The 20,519-nt window shown below is 40.9% G+C and overlaps 1 protein-coding gene across 1 annotated transcript in view; it reads left to right on the plus strand.

The window, feature by feature from the left end:
• Positions 1-18,518, plus strand: part of NOP16 (NOP16 nucleolar protein) — an 86,347-nt gene extending 67,829 nt beyond the window's left edge. The window contains exons 4-5 of the mRNA XM_044069366.1: positions 10,678-10,784; positions 17,601-18,518. Coding sequence (XP_043925301.1) covers positions 10,678-10,784; positions 17,601-17,744 — 251 coding nt within the window. The 3' untranslated portion in view covers positions 17,745-18,518. The remainder of the gene's footprint in view (positions 1-10,677; positions 10,785-17,600) is intronic.
• Positions 18,519-20,519: the final 2,001 nt, after the last annotated feature.

Below are 20,519 nucleotides of genomic sequence, written 5' to 3' on the forward strand. Positions count from 1 at the left end.
AAATAACTTAAATGCTGATTTTCATTGACACAAATAGCAGCGTTGCCCAGGCAGTTGAAGGAAGTTGGTTGTCTGTCCTGAAATTGCAATCAGGTGCTGTCTCTTTTGTGTAATTTGTTTTTGTTTTTTTTTACATAAATAGTAATGCATGGAATAAACTTCCCTCCCTTTTTATCTTTATTCAAACCTTCCACTAGCCCTGCTGTCACTTTACCCTTTCTTGAGTGATGGTGTCATAACAGGGGCGTGTTTTTTTAGCCAAGTTTGTAGGCTTTGTCCACGTTTCTGTTTTGTTCTCTCCTCTGTCATGGGGTATTTAATAGCATTTATCAACTGTTACATTTGTCTGTGTTTCCTAAAGATATCAGTCCTAGGCAAGATGGCAGAGTTAAACCCACTACTGTAATATAGCAACAAAGCGAATGGGCACTGTGTGAGCTTGTCTTGGAGAGAACTTGACAGAGTCACTGTATAAGGAGCAGAAATGGTTTGATTTGAAGAGCAAGTATACCTGTGCTCTAGGAAACTCCATTAGTGGCAGGGGTTTTTTCTCCAATCAAGTGGAGGTGATTTTGTTTTGTCACCGATAATGTTTTTTAGCACTACATGCTGAGCAGCATATTAGCAGGGTATGGGAATCGCTGCACTGCTACGCACACTACCGTTGTAGTGTGTTGATCACTGTCTCATAGGTTCTCTCTTTGGGACCAGCCATTACTCCACTGTTGCTGCCTTGCTGAATCATGTGTAATCTAGAGGAGATGGTTTGCGATATCTATTCCATACAGTACCTACACAATGGGATAAGAGTGCCCATTGGGTAGAAATCATGATGAATTGCAAATGTTAAGACAGGTATCCTGTGTTTATAACCCTCCTCCTCTGTGCACACTTGTTTAAGAAAATGGAAAGGAATAATAAGAATAAAGTCTTACAATTCTAAGATGGTGAATGGCTATTGTCCTTGTAGGTGCGACAGGAAACTACTTAACACGGAACCTGTTGGCTGTATCTGTTTGCCTTCTTAAGAGAGCTGTCGCCATTGCCTTCTACATCTGAACGGAACCAGCCTTCCAACATGGCAGTGTATGACTGAATAAGCCGGTTCCTTTATGTTGTCACTTGTTTGTAAGGTTGTCTTCAAGATTCATTTTCAGTCCTCCTGTCTGTAACCTAAGATAGACACAGCTATGGAGTTAGATTTCCTCATCAACATGGTCACCACTCTCCTCCACAGGGCAGTACACATAAATATCAAATTGTCCTCTTGTCCCTTAAGCAGCAGGAATTCTGCAGCAAGTCACACCACAAAGAACTGGCCCTGTGCAAAAGCTGTACCTGTGAGCAGCATCGTACTGAGATTGTTCTTGTGCAGTGTAAGTAGGTTTAATACGAAGAGTCTAGCTGTATCTTAACTTGGATAATTCTCTGCATTTTGCTGGATGCTGGCTCTGATACACACCAAGGATGGTCCTTGCTCTCTAAAGACTGTTTACCTAATTGGTAACTATCCATTTATTTGACCGTTACCTTACACTGTCTAAACAAGTTGATTTCTATCTCTAACTGCTTGGTCTCTGCATTCAGCAACTGAAACAAAACTTTTTTTAGTCTTGGTTTCCATGCTAATGGCTGAGCATTAGCTGTAAGCTGCCTTCTGCAGTAAAGGGCCTTTATGTCCTGGTTACAAAGCAGCCAATGCAAGAAGAACAATCTGAATAGTGGGCAGATTCACTCTCCCATGTCTTGTTTAAATCAAGGTAACTGTATTCAAATATCCTCTTAAATCTCTTCCTCAGTTAGGTCCCATGTTGACTCTTTTACCACCTTCCTCCACAAGGCAGATATGTGTCATGTGATATTATGTTTCAGTTTGGTTTGAGTGTGTAGAACCATAAAAAGACCCTGGATCTCCAGACAAACCATACAACTTATGAAATGGAGAGACAAAGCATGAAAAACGCAGATAAAAAGTAAGTACGAGTCTAACCTGCAAAAATATAAATACCCCAGAAATAGCACCAAGCAAATGATTAAACTTGACAGGAAATCAATTTTCAAATTTTAAATAAAAAAAAGTCTTTTGGTCTTCATTTAACCAACATTTAAATCCTGGCCAAGTCACCCAACCTAACCCCTCTGCTGCCCCTCAGTCAGATGATTTGGCCTCCCAGTTCAGTACACACTTCAGCTGTGTGACTTTTCTTGGAATCTCTCAACCTCCACTACTCCACAGCTTTCCTCTAAATAAATACACCATCATAAAACTTTCTCCTTGGAACACATCTCCAACTCTACCATTAAACAAATACTTCTAAAATTGAAACCTACCAGTGCTGTCCCAGATAACCTACACGAAGAATACAGTAAAGTGGCAGCAGATGCTTTGGCCTACCCAGTTTCTACATGTATTAACCACTCCACGAAAGTTACTTTTCCAACCCATGGAAAAAATGCATCTTAAACTTGCACAATTATACACTTCCACATTTTTTTTTTTACCAACGATAGATTAATGCCATTCTATCTCCACTCTCATAAGTCCTTAAAAAATCTTATCTAAACACAACTGTTCTGTTTCTAACACAACATAGCTTCTCCCCTAACCATAGCACTACTAGGGCCCTCCTTAACTTCATAACCACTACAAATCAAAACAGAAATGAAGGAAACAGTCTTCCTTAACCTGTCAGACTTATGACATCATTTCACGCACAGCTAATATAAAAATGTCCTCACTAGGCCTAGATGTTCCCACACATTGTTTGATGGCTACCTGATCTGCAGACCACAGGTTGTTTAAATGGCAAAGTAACATCACCCCTTTCCTTCCCATAGCACTGGGAGGCACCTCAGAGCTCAAATCTAGGCTGTGTCTTATTCAGTATATTTGTGGATGACCCCCACTCAGCAACCAGACATGCAAAAATAAGCCATTATGCAGATGATTCTTCTAATATGTGCTGCTAAAAAACAAATGCGGTATAATTCCCTTACATCTGTTGAAACATGGTTGTGAATCAGAAAAAAAATCCAAGCTTATCCTATTTAGCCCAAAACAGTTCTCTACCCAGAAATCTAACCTCCACAGGTAACATAAAAATTAATTGGTGACCCACTACTGGGTTTAATAATTGATGACAACTTGAGATATGACTGTCATGTAAAAGATATAATAAAAAAACTAATTTAAAAAATTTGCACCCTGTATAGGGGAAAAGGCTTGCATAAAAAGGTATTGCTTCAGCTTTTCCACCTTCCAGCTGTCCTCTATACAGTCCAGACCAATCTCCTTGAGCAATGCTGCAACAAACTAACACAATTTGCTGCTATTGTAGCTTACATATCTCACCACTATGTAACACCAACGTAACTACACTGACTAGATCTGCTTTACTTCCTAACTTTGTCAACTACATACCACCCATAACTGTATTCACAAGCAATTAACATGCCCTAGACTAAATTGACTCCTTCAACACAACTCACTGAAATCGACTCTTTGCTAGGCCTATTCATTCAGTAGATAGATCTACCCCTAATAAATCCAGCAACTCTGCTTCTGACTGTTCCTCCTGTATCTCTAATACCTGGAACTTCATCCCACTTGCCATTAAATAAATACTTCATGCAGCCTCTCTCTGTCTCATCCTTTCTACCTAAACCATTCTCCCCATTTTCTTAACGCTTCCTACTCTTCTCACATTTCCTTCCCTTATTTTTATTACACTGTCCTGTTCCCCTTCATCTCCTGACTCATCTTGCTTTTTCTCCTCCCATATGACATCCCCTTGTACATCTGTCTATATTCAGTCACACAGAATATACTGGCATTTTACAGCCACTATTCATAATAATCCTACATCTTCTTACTCCGTCTTATTCTCACTCAGCTTATCTCCTAATAGTCTACTTCAATCTCTAGCACACCTTATGCATAATTTAACCACTTTCTTTGCTGATATCTCTACCAATTTCCCTGGTGTTTGCTCTCAAACTTATCTTTTTACCTTTTTAATCCGGCTGACTGCTGTATAACGATTGTTTCCACAAACAGGTTACTTAAATTATTTTTTCTTCAAACCCCACTTTTTAAAAACACGCCCTTGCAAGTGACTTTCTTTTGTCTTTTCCTTCACTTCTTGTTTTGTACAGTTGTCGTACTCGTGTATTAGATTTTATTTTTCTATCTGTTCTTTGACTGGGTGCCTCCTCTTAGGAGAGCTCTGAGGTGGTATTTATACCACTAGGGGAAATTTGGCAAGGGCATCTGGGAACTTCTCTACCCTTATCAATAGGTGCCATGGGATCTTTTACATCTATTTGAGCTACTACCAACTCAAGCAGATGTGTTCCCAGCTTAATGTTTCATCTACAGGATGACACACTTGGAATTGCAGCATCTGTAATCCATCTACCAGGTATGGGAATAGTACCCACAGGCTTCCACACCAAAGGCGAGTGTGTTACCTGATGTTCTTCGTGTTTCACTGTTGCAGTCATCACCTGTGGGTTATCCCATGCTGTGGTAACCCTCGGCTGGCCCGAATACCAGAGTCAGTGTTTTTTTTTGCATTGGCTGCAGTCGCCTGTAGTCTGACGTCAGGTTGTCAGTGCTATTAAAGCAAGGCAGCCAACTTCATTACATCAGTCTTTCTTGCTATGGAGCCCATAGCAGAAGCAGTTAGCATGAGTGCCAGTCGGTCACTACCAGAAGTTGAATTTCACCTGAAAATGTCTAAAATGAAGTACCCCGTTGGGGATCCTTTTTTCTTGCACTAACCGATGTCTGAAAAAGTTAACAGTTGTCTCGCTTGTGGAAAGCAGATCCCACACAGAGACCTCCATTCTTACTGTGTCACTTGTTTAGGCCCAGACCACGACGTCCCCCGTTGCCGGTTCTGTGCCATCTTTAATGCGAGAACCATTCACCGTAGAGCTCTTTTTGTAGACAGTTATTTTCGTGTTCCATCTTCGCATTCCGATATGGCGTCCATCAGCCAACAATCTGTGGACATTCCGAAAAAACATACAGCTAAAGATGGAGACAGACCACGCAAGGCTAAGCCTTCAGATGATACTACCGCTAAGCAGGTTGTCAGTTCTTCGGAATTTAGTGAGGCGCTTTCGCAGCCCTTGATGCCTGATTCGATAGCTACACAGGCCTCTACCAAGACCCTTTCTGAGTCTGGTATGCCGCAGAAATCTTCTTCATCTTCCGAGCCTTTGGCTGTCTTTTCCTCGGTTGGGTCCGGAGCCACGATGCAGGCACCATCTTCCGAGGAGTCCTTTGGCACTACTGAATCTAGACAAAAACTGACGTCTTCGCATCCGACTACCATTTCTCTCAGACTGACGGATTCCCTCAGGCCTAGAAGCCAGGCCACTCCTAGGAAATCTGCTTCTAGCCACCATTTTGCTACTGCTCCACCACCTGAAGCACAAATGCTTAAAATAGCGGAGGATCTCATCTCCCTTATCTGGGGTAGTCAGGCCACTACTTCTAAAAGGAAAAAGCATCCTTCCCCAGAAATTGACAGAACAGGATTTTGAGGAATATGACTATTCAGTTATTGATGAGGAACAGCATCCCTTAACTGCTTATTAGGATTCAGATGCAGAGGAATCCATCCCTTCTGCCTCCCATCCAGAGGACCGTTCCTTTGGGGAAACCCTTCACTCCCTCAGGGAACATTTCCAATGGGAATCTCAGGACTTCCCACAGTCTAAGAAAAGACTTAAGAGAGTTTCTGGACCTGCCCAGCACAGACCCCTGGCCATCCCCCTATTTTAGAAGTGGTGGATGATGTTTTCCATGAATCCAGCTTAGCCCCTAATGCCCTCCCTCTTGCTCCCAGTAAACCTGACAAGTACTACAGAGTACCAAATTCTGACAAATACCTGTACAGAAATCCTGCTGCAGACTCAGAGGTCATTACACAGGGACCTAAAGGAGCTATGACAAGTTCTGCCAAGAATTCTCTTCCTTCTGACAAGGACTCCAGAGCGCAGGACAGATGGGGTAAAAAAGTATACACCTCTGCAACCTTAGCTATCAGAGCACTTAGTTAGTTCCATATGTTAAAATATCAACCACACACTTTGGAACAATTAAAACAGAAGTTTGCTACCTTTCCTGACTGTGCCAGTTCAAAAGAGCTAGCAGATTTACTGCACTCTGCTTATCAAGTGGCCAAACACTCGTTACAATGTGGATGTGACTCCCTAGAAGCCTCTAGTAGGGCAGCAGTAACAGGATCTGTTATTAGGAGACATGCATGACTGAAGGAACAACCGCTCCCTGATCATGTCAAGTCTAAACTTATTGATGCACCCCTAGATAAGGAGCGCTTGTTTGGGGAAAAAGCCGAAGAGGTGCTTTAAAAGATGAAAGACAAAGCAAAATCTATGCAAACAGTAAAAGATTTCTTTCAAGTTCAACCTCCCAGATTCAGCAGGAACTTTCCCTCTAAGCACTGGGCCTTCCCTGCACCTAGCAGACAGGGCCAAGGTAACCCCCACAGGGACAAACCATCCAGGCCCCTATCCCAGGGCCAGCAGAGAAGTAAACAATGGGCCACTTCTGTCTCTAAGGCAGGGAGTTCTAAGCCAGCCTTCTGTGGCAAATACTCACAATGACCCCCCCCCCCCTTCTCTCATCAAAAACTAGGAGGAAGGCTCTCCCTCTTCAAAGACAATTGGCTTTCTGTAGCAAAGGACCAATGGGTCTTAAAGATCATTTCTCAGGGATACAAATTCTCTTTCGGCGAACTCCCAATTCCAAGAGGGCACCCAGACTTGCCTCCAAATCAGTGGGCAGAGGCACTGAAACAGGTCCAAACTCTCCTATCCCAGGGGGCAGTAGAACCTGTCCCCTCAGATCAAACAGGCAAAGGCTTTTATTCCAGACTATTCCTAGTTCCCAGAAAAGAGGGCACTTTGCTCCCCATCCTGGATCTATCCATTCTGAACCCCTCCCTGGTGGTCTGCAGATTCAAAATGCTAACTTTGCAGCAGCTGCAGCGTATGCTAACAAAAAATATCTGGCTAGTGACCCTAGACCTAAATGATGCCTACCTCCACATCCCCATCAGGGAATTGTGCAAAAACTTCCTGTGCTTCAGAGCAGGCTCACAACACTTTCAGTTCTCTGCGCTGCCCTTTGGCTTATCTACTGCTCCCAGAGTATTCACCAAATGCTTGGCCCCTGCCATAGCATTCTGCAGACAGAGAAGTTTACAGATTTACCCTTACGTGGATGACTGCCTCATTCAGGCAGAGTGCAAAGAAAAGCTGCTCCAGGACCTTCTCTTTGTCAAATCTCTCCTAACTTCCCTAGGGTTCACCTTCAACAAGAAGAAATCAAAACAAAACCCCACCAGGAAGATCATTTTATTGGGAGCTGTGCTAGATGCAGCATCCCAAATGGCCTTCCTACCCCCAGAAAAGCAGAGCTTCCTGCCCCTCTACTTTACCCAGCTGGCTTCCAGAAGTCACCTCACTGCGAGGAAATTCATGCAAGCCCTGGGATACATGGCATCTTGCATCCTTCTCATTCCCCTGGCCAGGCTTCACATCAGAAAACTTCAGTGGTATTTAAAGAACCATTGGTGCCAGCACTCTGTCTCTAGAGACCCGTCTCCCTCTGATCCCATGTATAAGGGCCAAGTTTCTCTGGTGGGCAGAGGCCTGTGCCACGAACAAGGGTCTTTCCTTCATCCGCCACCCTTCCGGCCAGACCATCACCACCAACGCCTCAGACATTGCTTGGGTGCTCACCTGCCAGGCAGGTGCACCCAGGGTCTTTGGGATGCCCAGCAACTTCACTTGCACATCAGTCAGAAAGAAATGATGGCAGTACAGAAGGCTGTGACATCCTTCAAACCCCATGTCAGGCCAGGTGTTTTCCTTGTAAAAACAGACACCACCACAGTAATGTGGTACATCAGCAAACGGGGGGGGGGGGGGACCCAATCTTACCCCCTGTGCAGGTTAGCCATGAGCCTCTAGCTTACAGCCACCTTCATGGGTCTACACCTAATTGCCCAGTACCTACCAGGGGTCAACAACACTCTGGCAGACCACCTAAACAGAAACTTACTGGACCCCCATGAATGGCAGCTCCACAGGGAAATCTTTCTGCAAATCACTCAGGAGTGAGGGACTCCGGAAGTGGATCTCTTTGCATCGCACCTCAACCACCAGCTGCAAAGGTTCTGTACCAGGGAATACCACCTCCTAGCATGAAAGGTGGATGCCTTGACCTTCCCCTGGAACTCCCTCTTTGTGTACGCCTTCCCTCCCCTGCCCCTTATTCCCAAGGTAGTGACCAAAATAATGGAGGAGAGACCAAAGGCCATCCTCATTGCTCCAGAGTGGCTCAGACAGCATTGGTACCCCTTACTACACAGCCTGACCTCACAGCCCTCCTAGCAGCTTCCCCTGATCTTAGACCTCTTGACCCAGATGAGGGGGAAGATACTGCTCCCAAACTTAGACTCTCAATCTTTCAGCATGGCCTATACCTTAAAAGCCAGCAAGGAGTCCCTGTTAAGCAAACAGGTCCTAGACATCCTCACAGAGGCCAGAAGGCCCAGCACCAGAAAATCATATGCAGAAAAATGGATAAGATTCTGCTCCTGGAACCAGTCCAAAGTGGCCAGTACCCTCCCATCCTTCCATTCATCTTGTCTTGGATTACCTAGCCGAGTTGCTCAATAGTAGCCTTTCTTTTTCTTCTGTATTAAAATCCATGCCTCGGCCATTTCTACCCATTACAATTTAGATCCACCCCTCTTCTCTCATCCTTTGATAAAGCAATTCCTAAGAGGGGGGCTTCTAATATCAGACCTCCCAGAAGGCCTCCCATGCCACCCTGAGACCTGAATTATGTTCTAGAAAAACTAACCTTACCTTCTTTCGAACCTGCTGCTTCTGAAGAATTAAAATACCTCTCCTGGAAGACTGCCTTCCTACTAGATATCACATCAGCCAGAAGGGTATCATAACTTCAGGCTCTCTTGGCTGTTGAGCCCTTCATCATTTTCCATGCAGACAAGATCTCCCTGAGGACTAACCCCCTCCTTTATGCCCAAGGTGGTATCTGATGTGACCCTCAGCCAGGCCATACACCTACCTAGGGCCATACACCTACCTACCTTCTTTCCCAACTCTCAAAACAAGGGGGGAAGAATTCTACACTCGGTAGATGTGCGCAGACAGCTAGGATATACTATCTGGACCGTACTAAACCATTCAGAAAAACCGACCAACTACTTGTTAGCTTTGCCCCTGGGGTAGACGGGAAGCCCATTTCCAAACGGATATCACACTGTATCCATTTCTGCTACAGACTACATGGGGACCCCCCCCCCCCCAAGTCTATCCATACCCATTCCACTAGGACAGGCTCCACTTCCACAGCCTTCCTCAGAGGAGTCCCCACCAGGGACATCTTGGAAGCTGCCACCTGGACCTCTGTCCATACCTTTACAAAGCATTACCACCTACCTCTTTTTTCTAAGTGTAGGGCAGGGTTTGCCCCTGCAGTTCTGCAGGGCCTGTTGACCCATCCCTAGGATTCTAACCTATCCTCCACCCCTCTCCTCAGCTTTGGGAATCCTTCCACAGGTGATGACTACAACAGTGAAATGCTAAGAACATAGTACAGTTGTGTACACTTACCATAAATGTAGATGTTCGAGTGTAATCACTGTTGCAGTCCTGGTTTCCCTCCCTCCATCCCCCATGTAGCATCTTCCCCTAGGGGACATAAGCTTCCCACGGTGGCTTTTTCCCACCAGGACCACTTTTCCTTATCTCCTTGTGCTTGTGATGGGTTAGGGCAAGAAAAACTGATGTAATGACATCGGCTGCCTTGCTTTATAGCACTGACGACCTGACATCAGACTACAGGCGACTGCAGCTGATGCAAAAAAAAATTGACTCTGGTATTTGGACCGGTCGAGGGCTTACCACAGCAGGGATAGCCCACAGGAAATGACTGCAACGGTGAATACACTTGAACATCTACATTTATGATAAGTGTACACAGCTGTACTTTGCACCACTGACACTTGGATTACAAAGTTTACCTATTGATACGTACCATCGTCTTTACTAAGACTGTGTTCTGTTTTCATTTGTTCTATCAAATTGCTTATTTTACTTATCTGCTTTTTCTCCCTTTTGTGCATGTATTATAGCTAGAGCTTTTCTCTCCAAGTCTTTGCTGAAAAGGGGCAGTTTATATCCAGATGAATAATCCCAAAACAAATGCTAATGTATATAGATGTATAAAAATCTAGATTAAATATAGACATATAGCTATAAATATCTATAGCTATATATATTGATGTATACTGATAGACAGCTGTTCTTGTACATATGTATGTTTGTGTATATGTAATATATCTATATGTATGTGTGTGTGTATATATATATATATATATATATATATATATATATATATATATATATATATATATATATATAAATAAATATAATGGTTGGAAAGATGAATGAATGGATAACCATTTTTGATTACTTAGACCTTTACACTATTCTTGCCTTGCTTTTTAACCTATAGAAAGCGAGTAGTTTGTCTTTTTGAATACCATATGTCAAGTGAATATATAGAGGCCTATTTAGTCGATATAATTTTTGTCGTCTTTATAGAACTAGAGGCAGCAGCCTCCCTTCCAGAGAAGAAGACGACTACATTGTCTGAAGACATGATTCAGTATGTCCGTTACATGATCGAGAACTATGGTGAGAACTACAAGGTGTGTCTCTCTCTCTCTTTTTCAACATGATCTGAAATGTAACATCTTTAAATCCTCACAGCAAGTAAAATAACAGTTACAAATACATTCACACATTAGAGTTTGGCACAAAGTATTAAGTTAGATTCACTACAGATGCAAAGTGTCACAGGTTTAAAAGATCAGAGCTCACCTTGGGAGAAATTGAACTGTAAGCAAAATATTCCAGGACCCTCCAGACTGCTTAGTGGCTCTTCCTCACTCCCTCACTATTTTCCTGTTTTCATCTCATCCTGACTTCTTCACACCATCCAAACAGATTTGCTGTTTGTTCAGTATCCACTGTCTCTCTGATCTTGAAGGAGTTGATCAGGTTGGACGTGACCTCCCCTTGACAAAGCCAAACTGTTGAACTAGCTGTATGAGGATTTTAATATCCTACGGAAATGCATTCCATAGCTTTGCAGATTAAACTAGGCTGACTAGTATATTGTTCGGGGGAACTATGATAGGATCTCCTCTTGAAGGAAATTCACAACAGCAGATGTTCAACATTGGATCACTGCTGCAGTAGACTAAGCTATATGGGGGGGGGGGGTCCTCCTCCACTGCTACCACCCGACTTTTCAGTGCTGTAGGACAACTTCTACATGTTTTCACCGGAGCTTGAGAGGAGCTCCATATAAGGGACAGCTGGATGCAAACAGATTAGAATTTTCTTGGGGCAAAAGAGCATTCCTTTGGACCACATGAAACTGTTGGTCTGCTGACATTAACAGAAAAGACCAGTCACCAGTGGAGTCTCCCAGGGTTCTGTGCCGGGGCCCTTCTGGTCAGGCATCTACTTCTCTCAAGTAAAAGTCGATACCAAAGGGCTATGGCTGACTACGTTTGCAGATAGATTGGAAACTAATAGCAGTCACTAAATCCCCAAATGACTTGGCTATCTTTCAGGAAGGTTTGTCCTAAATAAATGACTGGTGCCAAAATCGTGGACTGAAAATAAATGCCAAAAAATGCGTTATTGTATCCTTTGGGAAGTCATCAACCCCAGGGAACTACCACATTGACAATATTCCCACAAGAGTTAACCTAGTGGTTTGGGATTTGGGAACTTGTGTGGACAGTGACTTAATTTTTTTTTTGTTCCCCGTGGACGTCATTGTTACTAGCCTGGCTCCCAGTGCCAGTTAGTCTCCAATAACCTGGACTTGCTGCTCAAGTGCTAGGGCTGGTCATGGATACTGAGGCTGTCCTGGGGACTCTGTTGGTCTGTTTCCATCTGGGGGGGGGGGGGTGAGGTTTATGACTTACCCACTCCATTTTCCTGCTCCCACTCTCATTGATTACATCCAAGTGGGAACTCCCCTCTTTGGACCATTCCTCCCCTTAGGGAATGTATCAGAGTGCCCTCCCACCTGGGGTGGGCACATCCATCCCTTCCACTGCGTCGGTCACCATAGCTGCTAATCGAACCCAGGTCAGCAGGGCTTTATCCATCTATGCCACCAGAGCGGCTGTACTTTGACTTAACTTTTGATCAACATGTGTCCACTGTTGTAAGAAAGTCCTATTTTGCACAGCTTGTAAACAAAGGGATTGTGTGTAGATCTACGGATGTCATAGTCCCCACTTTGCTCAGCCCTCATGTCACCACTCATGAATATAATGCCTCCTTTGGCATGTATCTGTCCAGGCACTTACAACAACTGGAATGCCCATAGAAATACCTTACTAAAAGGATACAAGGCCTAAACACTGTATCCTAAACGACATGTACTACAAAGACCTATTCAAAGCCCTGTCATTATACTCTGTATCCTACAGACTGCTAAGAGGTGACGTGTGTCTGGCATACAAGGCATCCTCCAACCCAATAATGGTGGATTTAATGCCTATCACCAAGTCATTGGCATCAGAAGTATTTGGTTAAGGGGTCTAAACCTCTGCTATGACATCAACAGAAAAGTTTAGAGGGACAGATGTATCTCTCTGGAACAGACTCCCCATCTACATTAAACAAGGTTCATCCCTGTCCATATTTAAGCACAACTTGGATCTGTGGATGGGAAACAGAAAATTTACCCCAGGACTGCCTTCTGTACTAGTGATGGACAGAGGTAGCTCTTAAGTGCTTTATCCCATGCATGGGTCCCTTTAGGTTGTCTATGGTATGATCCCATTTATTCTCATTAGGAGTAATATATAATTGTTGACCATTGAAATGGTAAGGCCAGTCTCTAAATGGGATAATTTAATTTGCGGACAAAAAAGTAAACAGTAGGCTTAAAATGGCTCACAAGGTCATCTAGTCTAGTACACAATACCTGTGAACATATATTTCAAACATGTTATCATAATCCTTATCTTGATTAATTCACTCCAACTTATCTTGATTAATCCAGTCCTGCATTATTAAAGTATCATTTTGATTCATGTGTAATCCTTTTTTTAACAAAAAACATTTTTTATTGAGTCCTCGTTTATGACACAGGCAGTCATACAGTTGTGTAAATGAAATCCAACCATACTGACATTTTCATTTGCAAACATTATACATCATATGCAATCTTTATACAGTTATTGTTAATTGAACATTACGCAGATTATTTAATTCCTGCCTTCCCGTAAAACTCATTCCTACTCCAAAACATTATTCTGGAGGTATTGTTCCCACAATTCCCATTTTTTCTATGCAATTTGCTCCTCCCTTTTTCTAAATATCCCACTTCTAGTTTTTTTTTTTTTTTTATCTCTGTTACTATATTCATTACTTCTAATACAGTTGGTTTAAACTTTGATTTCCATTTTTCTAGTAATTACTTTTTGGCAGCATCCAGAATTAAACTCGGCAAGGCTTCACTTTGTCTAGGCAATTCAGATGGTGTATCACAGCTCATAAAATTATTTCCTTACTTTTATCAATTTGGTCACCCAGTATATCCGACAGAGTAGTCTGCAGGAATTTTTAAAGTCTGTCAACTTATTACATTCCCATAAAAGATGTTCCCAATTACCTCTTTCTGCCCCCTTACACCTGCAACATTTGCCATCTACACATGGAAAGATTCTTTGGAGTCTGCTTGGGGTGTAAAATACCTACAGGCAAAAATCCTAAATCTCCTAGATGTTGTTGCATATTTGGAAGACATACATATATTCTCGCATTGTTTTTGTCAGTTGCTTACCAGTCTGTCTTCCAAATCCTTTCTAACATCCGCCAATTGCTTCCTATAGTTATCATACAATATTTTATATGCCGTATTGATTATCCCTTTTTTAAAGTAGCTTCTGTTTTAGATTCAAAGTCTTCCAGTGCTGGTCTTTCACTTAGGCTCCCCTATTCTCTTTGCCTATACCCTGATATCAATCCCTTATAGGAAAGGTAATCTCTAGCCTACAGTCCAAATGTATGTTTGGCCTCTTCCCATTCTGTTACCTGTACCCGTTTAATTATTTGCTCCCAATACCTTGGTTCCTTTGCCAGTTTTCTCCAGTAGATTTCAGCCCCTTTTTTCTTATTCTCCGCGCCCATAATTGCAGATATCCCTATCCGCAGAATCTCCTTTACTGTGTTGGTTTAACTCCTATAAAACTTTCTGCTTTTTTATGAATATAATGTTCTGTATGGATAATGTTCTCCTTAAGGATCAGTATCCAAAATCCCAGCCTCTCCTTGTTTTTTGAGGGCCCCAATTTCATCATCCCTTTCCACTTTGAATTATAGCTTTCTACTTGTGCTGTGTATAGAAGCCTTAACTTTGCAGCTCTGAAGTATCCCTTCAAATCAGGTCATCCCAAACCACCTTGTTTTATTGGAAGGATCAACTTATCTCACTTGACTCTTGCCCTGTCCCCCCCAGATAAAAATCTTTCAACTCTATTGTTATCCACAATTTCTCCTCTGGTTGATAAAAAAATATGCCTGACCTGTATATAAAACTAAATGGACTGAAAACATTTTCACTGCTTGTATTTTGCTATCCGTATTCATAAAGCAGAGCTTCCAGTTTCTAAGTGTTTGTATTATGTTTTGTTTAGTTTAGTCTCTTCTCACATATCCGTAGCTGCCGTAACCATCCTTTTTAATCCATACGCGTACATACTTCACTGTATCATGTCCCCATAAATATGCATATTGCTTAACCATTTTGTGTGGGAGTACATAATTTGCAGGTATTGCCTTTGTTTAATCTTCAGTAATTTTGTATCTCGAAAAGACTTGAAACAGTCCCAGAATTTTCCACAACACTAAAATGTCCTTTTATGTTTTTATCTGGTACAAAGTAATATCATCTGCAAATAGTCAACTTTTATTGATTACCATACCTTTTCATATGTACTTGAGTTACAGTGGTGTAAAGTATACTTCCTATGCAAGGTCCATCCTGCACAGTGTCTTATATACATTAGCCATACACTGAGAAATAATAATTTTCCAGTATTTTATAATTATATACAAAGGTGAAGAAAATAAGGAATAAGATAAATGCATTTTATTTATAGGGCACTGCTAATATTATATAATCATTCCTTTCACCAACCTGACAAGTACCCATTTCTTCACAACCCAGTACAATCAACTTTTAACATATCCAGCCCAAGTATTGACCTGTTACTGTTATTTCTTTGCATTCTTCCAGTTTTTCCAGAAATCGTACGACAGTGTAAAGGCAAGCATACCTTTCCTATTGCCGTAAGACAAGGAGATGCTGAAACCACCGTCTATACTCCCTTGCTGCTCCCTCCAGTCCACGTGATCTTTCTGAAAGTCTTTTTTCAGTCTTAATTCCACATTTTGTGCCTTCTGGTTTTATATCTGTTTTTCTTAGCCATCATGTTGTAATAACATACATATATTTAATTCAAGGGGCAGGAGTTCTTCAATGACAGCAATATTATGTTTGACTGTCTTGGTCAAAATATGCCTAGCAATTCTAGATAATATAATGCATATCTTTAAGTAATGACTTTCATAGTGCAACTTGGATATATAAACCACCCTCATAACTCTGATTAAACTTTTGTAACACTACTTTAAGGTTTTAAATTTAAGTAATAACATGAAAGTTATTGTATTTCTTAACTAAAACAGCACTATTTTAAGTAAATGTTTAGTAGATTAAGCATGCCATTGTAACATCACATTACCACTGTTAGTGAAGTCAAGTCACTAATAAAATAATGCATCACAATTCAGATCAGCTGCTAAGATGCTAGTAGTCACACCTGCTTATGACAGTTGCTTCTTACCCCAAATATCTAACAAATATGGGTGTAGTGCCACTTTAAATCAAAAGACCTGTTAGCATTCTCTCAGTAGTAAAAGTACAGTTGTATATTACAATTGCGTCATTCAAAAGTGGCACATGGTGGATCACTTCATTACTAACATGTATACTAATAGCATGCACAGTTACCATGGTTGTCATTATTCTCTCACCATAGAGATTCCTGCATTAGTTTAATTCATCAGTTATTTGGCCAGTAAACTAGTGTCTTGCAGAAATGTTCAGCCACTTGAGCTGTTGGTGCTGCATTTGTGTTGCAAAATATGTTCTCCCTTCTCCCTTCTGACTGCATTGTTCCATTTGTTTGCCACTTCCATTGAGCTTGTATGGACTGTTTGCTTAGAAAAACTCTTGTAGTCCATCTCATCTTCCCTGTAAAGTAAATGCTTCAGTAATTCCGTCTGTGTAAATTACCTTTGGTACATTTGAAAAGTCAACTTCTGTTTGGAGTTTTATCTTTTACACCCCTAATTACCTCAGCAGACTGCAGTTGTTGCTGAAGTATGGCTTCTAGATGGTGATTTTCCACATAACTCATTGTTTGGCTAAAGTAAGCCATGTTCCTTTATGAAATATATGTCACAAAACATTCCTTTTCAATACTAATACTGTCTTTCTGATTGTGCCAGCAGAAACTAGACAGATTCTCAAAACCCAAAGAACATTCTTAAGTTAGTCCACTGGGTCATCTGGTTTTAACCTAGTCCAGTAATCCCACCCCTTCTAATACACACAATAGTCTGAAGTCTTTCTTTGTGCTTTGTCTTAAAACTTCTACTGTACATATTCCATATACCCAGAAGACTCCATTACCTTCTCTTGCATCTCCTTTTCCTGTATTTTAATCAGCATCAAGGTGGCATGTTTTTGGCACAGAAATTCATTTGTCAACTTAATATGTCTGTTTTGTCTTAAATATTCAACCAGTGATCCCATTTATTGCCGGATGTCCTGTTTTCTCTCCTCCAACATACTATCCCATTAATGTTCAGTCACGTGTACTTCATCACAACCCTTTGGTTCAGCCAGCATTTCTCTGTCAACATCCAGAACCATGCTTTCTTTTGCCATTGACATGCAACATTATTGCACCATAGTTTTAGTAAATTCACTTTAAAATGCGTGGTTTAACTTGCCTTCTAAATTTGTGATATAAGAAGTGACATGAGAAGATCACTATCCATGTAAGTTACTGCAACACTTTCTAATTTAATATTTCTTTTAATTAGGACTGAAGGAAACATGGTAATGGATGGTGCATGTCTTTGTATTGGTAGTGCGAGTTTCTCAAGTGTTGTCAGGACTTCAAATGGTACATAGTATCTGGTCATAGGCTTCCCTTTGCAATACTTCACAATGTTCTGTACTTCTGCAGGTATCAAGCATTAATTCTTTTTCCATTTTCTCTTTTGAGAAGGCCAACATTAAACTTCTTTTATCAGTGTGTGTGTGTGTGTGTGTGTGTGTGTGTGTGTGTGTGTGTGTGGTTTATAAGATGGTATTAAAACGCATTTTAACTATATTTTTTACATTTGTTCTCTTAAAGAAAATGGCTCGAGATGAGAAGAATTACTATCAAGATACTCCAAAACAGATCAGGAGGAAGATTGAGTTATACAAACGATACCATCCAGACGAGTACAAAGAGTTATTGCAGTCCATGAAGGACGTAAAAATGGATGTTCGGTGATCTGGTGTTTCGAATGAATGTAGTATATAACAAATTTGACTCTTAATATGAAGATGTTTATTCTTCACATTATGAATGTGCTGGATGTCTGTAGTACTCTGACTGGTCCTGTCAAGTGTGACTGTGAATCTTATTTTCCTTGGATTACAATATGCCAGCCACACACAATCTCTTGCTGTGGTGGAATGTGTCAGTTCTCAGACCATTTTTGTCATTTGTTAACTTGTGGCAGGACTATCTGTATGTAAGTGCATTAACAAGCAAGAGGCAACAAAGCTTTTGGATTCTGTTTTATTTTTCTTGTCACATATTTTTGTCCACCACATTGGGATCCCCAATATATTCTTCTGAGTGTGCATTTTTCTCTCAATCCTTCTTCCAAAACTGTGATCCCAGGACTACAGATAAGTGCTATTCCAAGGATTTTCTTGACTGAAAAAAAAAAAAACAAAAAAAATTGCTGACCTCAAGCTAGTTACATAATAAGTTATGTAACAAGTCATGTTGCGTAGCATTCTGTTTGAGGTTGTCAGCTTGTTTGCTTAAGTAGGTGCAGCATTTTAAATTAGTTCAGTAGTTTTGCTCTTTGGCTTTCATCTGCCAAGATTTGCGCATATAACTGCCACATGTGTTTTCATTTTCAGAGAATATACATTTCAAGAAATAAACAGCTATCCTGTCATGTACATAGAGACTGTGCAACAAAGATAGTCCTCCAGAAAATGTTAGATGTATAGCATTCCCTAGATAATTAAAATATTGCCTTTAAATTAAGGTTTTGATTTAATTGCACATGATGTTTTATAAGGCCAAAACTCTGGTTAGGGAGATGTTAATGTAATATGCTGCTTATTCTTCAGACATTTATTTAAAAGTGTATGTGAAGTGTCTTCATGATAAATTCATGGTGTGCAATCAGCTGGTGTATCCTCAAGCTACATCTAACTGCTTTATCATTTCCTTTGCTTTTACAAGTTTGGTTTTTTTTACTGCTCTGAATGGCTTGGATTTATGCTTGTGAGTGCAGTATCAGCATTTCTTTGGTTCATAGGTTCGTACTAAGCTAACTGCCCTTGCGAGCCATTTTAAGCATAGCCAATTATCCCTTGTGAGAATCAAACCCTGCACCTTGTGTTTGTAAGGCAAACACCTTAACCATTAGGCCACCCTCCCAACTGTTCATAGATTAGTACTGGGCTAACTGCCCTTGCGAGCCATTTTAAGCCTAGCCAGTTACCTATTGTGAGACTCAAACCTTGTACCTTGTGTTTGTAAGGCAAACACCTTAACCATTAGGCTACCCTCTGAACCCTTTGTCTTCCTTGGTTATAGGTTTCTTACTTTTCAGTAAAGGATATAATCCAAACAAGGGGTCATTAAATAGGTAACTGAATGAAAATGTTGTTGATGTGCTTGCTCACACTGCATCAGCAAATGCAGGTGATCCTGGTGAGTAAAGCTCGAGAAAGTACAAAGACAGAAGGGAAGCAGCAAACTACAAACGTGACCACGGGTGGAGCGTCCAAACTTTAATATAAACAATAAAAGCCAATAAAAGAAGGTAAGCACATTCACGGTTGATAGCCACTTCGTCAGACCATAACATCCATGAAAGTGCTTTAATACTTAAAATACGAACTAACCATTAAAAAAAAAAAACAAAAAAACAAAAATAAAACAAATCACGTCTTCCTACTACAAATCAGATAACCTGAATTCAATCAAAAAATGTCATTCAAAAAGAGGAAACCAAAAGAATCAATGCCTCAAACCACATGCTCACTAGACTGGTTTGATCGTCATTCAAACCAGGAGGCGAGTCAACTTTCAGTAAACTAATCCATCTGAGCTCAGTGCATTCTGTGACATTTTTGATATCATCCCCCTCTACTGGTCTAAAACAGTAAATTTAAAACAATGTGCAGGACCAGCTAAGGCATTTGTAAATTTCTTATTCTGAATGTCATCTATATGTTCAAGTACTCTCTCTTTCAGCATCCAATTGTTTTTTCTGACATAGAAACTGTTGCATCCTTGATATTTGGCATAGTAAGTTAAACATTTACAATATGCATAAAAAGCTAAATAAATATGGTAATTCAACAAATGGTGTTCATTGACGCTCGTGACCCAAATATATTTACTTACATGACAGGACCGACATGAAAAAGTGCCTGTATGATCAGAGGGAACAGATCTTGCACACTTGGATTGTTTATAACATGATCAAAATTTTAATTATTTGTTACAAAAAGAAAACCTAGATAGAGGTCCTATTGTCTTTTTAATCATTTCATCAGTCATAAGCACTGGCCAATTCTTTCTGATGATCTCACATACCACTCCTACATTACTGGAATATGTAAGCACAATGTGAGGGGTAGCAGGCTCTTTAACAGACAAAGAGGATACTGCGTCATTGTGTTCTTTTAGGTATGGTTGTGCATACATATCCCTCGTCAGACATACCTTAGTAGCCACTTTATATACTTATATGTGTGAATCGCCTTGATATAAAACAATGAGGCATCTGATCCAAAGCTTCATCAGCACTGCTATCCTTATTGTGGAGGCACAATGTTCTGAGAAGCTGTCCCTTTAATACATTCTGAGTTACATGTTTAGGATGCATACTTGTCTTATATAAGATGTTATTTCCCTTGCATGGCTTATTATGAATCTTAGTCTGTACCTTGCCAAATGCATCATTTGCGGCAGTAAAATCGAAGAAATCAATAGAATCCTTGGAATAATGAGTAAATCTTAAACTGAAAG

Source organism: Protopterus annectens, chromosome 4.part0 (genome assembly GCF_019279795.1).
Source record: "Protopterus annectens isolate FY-2018-M chromosome 4.part0, PAN1.0, whole genome shotgun sequence".
NCBI lineage: Eukaryota > Metazoa > Chordata > Ceratodontiformes > Protopteridae > Protopterus > Protopterus annectens.